Source organism: Brachyistius frenatus, unplaced genomic scaffold (genome assembly GCF_029030835.1).
Source record: "Brachyistius frenatus isolate BFR_SWC_R1_liver_20210118 unplaced genomic scaffold, ASM2903083v1 Contig_429, whole genome shotgun sequence".
Lineage (NCBI taxonomy): Eukaryota > Metazoa > Chordata > Actinopteri > Embiotocidae > Brachyistius > Brachyistius frenatus.
The window spans coordinates 27,501-32,500 of NW_027211028.1; the positions used below are offsets into that span (position 1 = coordinate 27,501).

At 50.6% G+C, this 5,000-nt stretch overlaps 2 protein-coding genes across 3 annotated transcripts in view; one reads left to right on the top strand and one right to left on the bottom strand.

The window, feature by feature from the left end:
- chek2 (checkpoint kinase 2) overlaps window positions 1–161 on the top strand; it is a 6,096-nt gene extending 5,935 nt beyond the window's left edge. Inside the window, exon 15 of the mRNA XM_069725568.1 lies at window positions 1–161. This exon is cut by the window's left edge and continues 51 nt beyond it. Coding sequence (XP_069581669.1) covers window positions 1–66 — 66 coding nt within the window. The 3' untranslated portion in view covers window positions 67–161.
- Window positions 162–598: 437 nt separating this feature from the next.
- LOC138637084 (phosphatidylinositol 3-kinase regulatory subunit alpha-like) overlaps window positions 599–5,000 on the bottom strand; it is a 15,891-nt gene continuing 11,489 nt past the window's right edge. Inside the window, exons 10-16 of one of the 2 annotated variants that reach the window (XM_069725555.1) lie at window positions 3,886–4,066; window positions 3,673–3,798; window positions 3,097–3,239; window positions 2,666–2,842; window positions 2,471–2,545; window positions 2,005–2,187; window positions 599–1,918 (exon numbers count right to left, since the gene is read on the bottom strand). In XM_069725555.1, the coding sequence (XP_069581656.1) occupies window positions 1,729–1,918; window positions 2,005–2,187; window positions 2,471–2,545; window positions 2,666–2,842; window positions 3,097–3,239; window positions 3,673–3,798; window positions 3,886–4,066 (1,075 nt within the window). In that variant the 3' untranslated portion in view covers window positions 599–1,728. The remainder of the gene's footprint in view (window positions 1,919–2,004; window positions 2,188–2,470; window positions 2,546–2,665; window positions 2,843–3,096; window positions 3,240–3,672; window positions 3,799–3,885; window positions 4,067–5,000) is intronic. The other variant, XM_069725556.1, reaches the window with a different exon arrangement.

Sequence of the window (5,000 nt, forward strand, 5' to 3'; positions counted from 1 at the left end):
GACGGAGACGATGAAGAAGAACATCCTGCCAAGCGGAGCGAAGCCCCGCCCCCTGCCTGTCTGTAAAGGGCCAATCAGGTGTAGCTGCCCCTTAGGTCACCTGTGTACTGCTGAAACACTCCACTGTAAATAAAGTTTAATAAAGGTTTTTATATTTTTTTTGCTCTTTGGTTTTATTTGTTGGTTTTATTCTTGTCCCTTCAATTTTTTTTATTTCTGTTTAAAAATGTCTGCTCCTGATGATGTCACAAACAAACACATAAAAACAACAGAACAGTCTGGATGAGAAAATATGCTCATTTCAAATCTTAATGTTTGATGCTTACAATCAAAAGAAAAGTAAAATGGCACTGTGGCTCCGCCCCCTTCCTGCTGCTGGGTTGCTGCTTATTTTGAAAGCAGATGTATTCTTACTTTTTATATTACAGTCTAAAGCTTTTATTTTGAATGAAGACATCAGTTTTTAGAAAAGCTGCAAAATCAAATATTTTAGATCGAAACCATGACATGCTCGCTCGCTCGTTCACTCACTCACTCACTCACTCTCACTCCCAGAACAGACAGGAAGTTGACCCTTTCAGTATAAAAGCTTCAGACGTTCAGACCAACTGCTTTATTGATCACTTCATCTTAACGTTTCAACACTGTTTCAGTTCATTCCTGACATCTCCATGAGTTATCGGCTGGTTTCCATGGCAACAGACAGGAAGACATTGTGTCACCTGGTTTCTCTCCGCTGAAAGAAGACCGTGAAGACAGTTGCTATTCTTTTTTTTCTTCTTTCTTTTGCCCAAAACTTCAAGGTCCGGTTCTTTCGTCCATTTTTATTTTTGGAGTTCTGATCCTGTAAATCCTGGAGGAAGGCGGGGCTTCTGCTGACGTGTGTGTGTGTGTGTGTGTGTGTGTGTGTGTGTGTGTGTGTGTGTGTGTGTGTGTGTGTGTGTGTGTGTGTGTGTGTGTCTTCCATGGAGATGAAGGTTTCCTGTGTCGGTGGATCAGACCTCATGTTGAGCCTCGTTCAGTCAGTGTTCAAGAGAAACAATGACATCACCATCTTCATCATCATCAACAGTTCGGAGTTGAGATTAAAAAGGAATTCGTCATTTTAAATCTGTTCAGTCCCGACCTCTGACCTCTGACCTCCAGGTGAGCTCCCACGGTTCGGTACCATCTGAAGTCGGACCATGTGGGACTCAGACCAGCAGCAGTTAACTGATCTAATTGATTGACAGGTGATGATGCTGGGGGAATCAAATAATCTGAATGTTTAGTTTAGTTGAGGGGGGAGGAGCTTCGTTCACCTGAGACTCTGTCGGCGCCGGGTCTGTAGGAGGACCGGGTCTGTAGGAGGACCGGGTCTGGAGGAGGACCGGGTCTGGAGGAGGACCGGGCCTGGTTGGGTTGCTCTGCACTGACAGTTCATGTATGAACATCATGTGTTCACAAAGTCAATATATGGCTGAAATAGGCAAGGTGGCTGCTGGACTACAGCAAGTTCAAGCCCATTTTGGGGCGGGGCAGGAGGCGGGGCAGGAGGTGGGACTCCTTTCCAGAATAAAACTTCTGAGAAAAGTAAACGAACGGGTTCCCACCAGATCCCGACCTGAGTAAGGTAAACAGGAAGTCACCTGCAGCACCTTTAACAGCTGAAGGGAGACGTGTCACACAGTCCGGTGTGTGCGGAGTGGGCGGGGTCATCAGGTGGGCGGGGTCATCAGGTGGGTGGGGTCACCGTCTCTGCTGGCTGTAGACGGGAAAGGCCAGCGTGACGTTGAGCGAGTCGTTGTGCTGTACCAGAGACGTGTGCTGGTAGTGGAGGACCAGCTCCTTCAGGGACCCGTACAGGTTGTACGGCTCGGCAAAACCAAAACCGGTACCGGTCTTATTGATGACGCAATGCTTCACCTCACCCTCCACCCTGAGGGACATACAGAGAGACAGACAGGTGAGAAACAGACAGGTGACCAGGTAATGAGCAGATAAGAGAAGTGGGCGGGGCCTTACACCACGGAGCAGGCGTAGCAGCCCGGCTTGCTGCTGTCCCGGACCAGGAAGGTTCCGTCTCTCTTCCCTCTCAGCAGAGACTCCGCCTGGTTCCTCTTGATGTTCCCGAGACGCCACAGACGCTCGTCATGGTGAGGAAGGTCCTCCTCATCCTCCACCATACTGTACTCACTGGAGAACATACTACATGTCACAACATACAACACGTCAAAGCACTGACTGAGGAACATACACACAGAGCTCCTCCTACACAGAGCTCCTCCTACACAGAGCTCCTCCTACACAGAGCTCCTCCTACACACAGAGCTCCTCCTACACAGAGCTCCTCCTACACAGAGCTCCTCCTACACACAGAGCTCCTCCTACACTCAGAGCTCCTCCTACACACAGAGCTCCTCCTACACACAGAGCTCCTCCTACACACAGAGCTCCTCCTACACTCAGAGCTCCTTCTACACAGACTTACTCCTCGGTGGTCTCGTTCTTCAGGCCGAGCCACTCGTTCAGCTTCCTCTGTCGGACGCCCTTCTGAGTGAGCCACCTGAAACACACACACACACACACACACACACACACACACACACACACACACACAGTTGTGGTTAGGAGTGTGTTCAGGTCTGATGTACCCAGAATCAAGCCTGTAGGGGGCAGGGCTTACATCAGGTACTGGTCCCGGGTCTTGCGCAGCTGGATCAGGTCCGGCTTGATGCTGTTCATCTTCTTGTCGATCTCTCGGTAGTCGGCCGCCTGCGTCTTCAGGTCCACCTCCAGGTGGCGCTTACTGTCCACAATCTCACTGATCCGCGACTTTAGCTTGTCGTAGTTCTCCATGATCCTGCAGGGACACACACAGTCTGGGCCTGGTTCTGGGCCTGGTTCTGGGCCTAGTTCTGGTTCTGGGTCTGGGTGTGGTCCCGGTCCTGAACCCGACACCGGGCCCAGAAACACAACCTGATTGGTCCACAACATGTCTGACTCAATCTACCAACAGGTGCTTTCTTCCCGTAGGCTCTGGTGCCATGGCAACCAGGCATCCTTCGCCCATGTGTGTTTGTGTGTGTGGTCTCAGTTGCCAGGGCAACAGCCTACCTCTGGATCTCCTTGTCATTGCCCTCGCGGCGGAACTTCTCGATGTACTCTTTACTGAAACGCTCCTGAGTCTGACACTGTTCCTCAAAGATCTTTATGGTCTCATTGAACGCCTCGATGGCCGTCCTCTTCATCTGTATCTCCTGGAGGAGGAGGGAGGAGGAGGGAGGAGAAAGAGGAGGAGCAGGAGGAGGAGGAAGAGAAGGAGGAAGAGGAGAAGCAGGAGGAAGAGGAGGAACAGGGTTAGTGTGTTACATCACCTCTTCTTTTAACAACACTCTGTAAACGTTTGGGAACTGAGGAGAGTTTCTGGAGTTTTGAAAGTGAAATGTTTCCAAACAGAATCTCAGATTGTGATCCATCAGACCTCAGGACAGTTGTCCACTTCACCTCAGTCCATCTTCAATGATCTCGGTCCAGAGAAGGCGGCGGTGTTTCTGGATCATGTTTCTATCTGGTTTCTTCTTTGGAGAGTTTTAACAGCATTTGTGGACGCAGCAATGAACGGTGTTCACAGACAATGGTTTTCACAAGTGTTCCTGAGCCCATGCAGTGATTTATGGTTCTGGACCGTACCTGAGAGGTTCTGGTGTACTCCTCGTAGAGCCGGTCGTACTCACGGTTCTTCTCCTGGTACTGCAGGTGATACTCGTGCAGCTTCTTCCCCACTGCCTCAATGCTGTCCTCCTTCACCACCTGGTCCTGGACGACAACAACAACAACATGTGATGAGACGTGTGGACAGACAGCTGGTGGACTCCCTGTGGCCCTGTCCCCTCCCCCACAGACCTGCTGGTGCTTGGAGACCGGGTAGAGCAGCTTGACGTCCAGCTTGGGGTTGTACTGGGCCAGAGACTCGTGGCGGTAGTGGTTGATGAGCTCCACCACGGAGCTGAAGGTCAGCGGGTCGGAGAAGCCGTACTTCCCCTCCCGGTGGAAGATCTTAATCAGCTTGTTGTTGCCTCCCTTCCTGCAGGACGACGCACAAACCAAAGTTCACTGAACAAAGTCACCGACAAACCAGATACACAATAGAAACATTTCAAACAAAACTGACTTCAAATTTAAAATTAAAAAGTAGCACATTACAAGCAGGCGCCACTGCAGGTGTCAGTAGGCGTGTCTCCAGGTGTGTCAGTGGGCGTGTCTCCAGGTGTGTCAGTAGGTGTGTCTTCAGTTGTGTCAGTAGGTGTGTCTCCAGGTGTCAGTAGGTGTGTCTTCCGGTATGTCTCCAGGTGTGTCAGTAGGTGTGTCTTCAGTTGTGTCAGTAGGTGTGTCTCCAGGTGTCAGTAGGTATGTCTGTGGGTGTGTCAGTAGGTGTGTCTCCAGGTGTGTCAGTAGGTGTCTCCAGGTGTGTCAGTAGGTGTGTCTTAAGGTGTGTCAGTAGGTGTGTCTTCCGGTGTGTCTCCAGGTGTCAGTAGGTGTGTCTTCAGGTGTGTCTTCCGGTGTGTCTCCAGGTGTCAGTAGGTGTGTCAGTAGGTGTGTCTTCAGGTGTGTCAGTAGGTATGTCTCCAGGTGTCAGTAGGTGTGTCTACAGTTGTGTCAGTAGGTGTGTCAGTAGGTGTGTCTTCAGGTGTTAGTAGGTGTGTCTCCAGGTGTCAGTAGGTATGTCTGTGGGTGTGTCAGTAGGTGTCTCCAGGTGTGTCAGTAGGTGTCTCCAGGTGTGTCAGTAGGTGTGTATCCTGGTGTAAGTAGGTGTGTCTCCAGGTGTGTCAGTAGGTGTCTCCAGGTGTGTCAGTAAGTGTGTCTTCAGGTGTGTCAGTAGGTGTGTCTCCAGGTGTCAGTAGATGTGTCAGTAGGTGTGTCTTCAGGTGTGTCAGTAGCTATGTCTCCAGGTGTCAGTAGGTGTGTCTTCAGTTGTGTCAGTAGGTGTGTCAGTAGGTGTGTCTTCAGGTGTCAGTAGG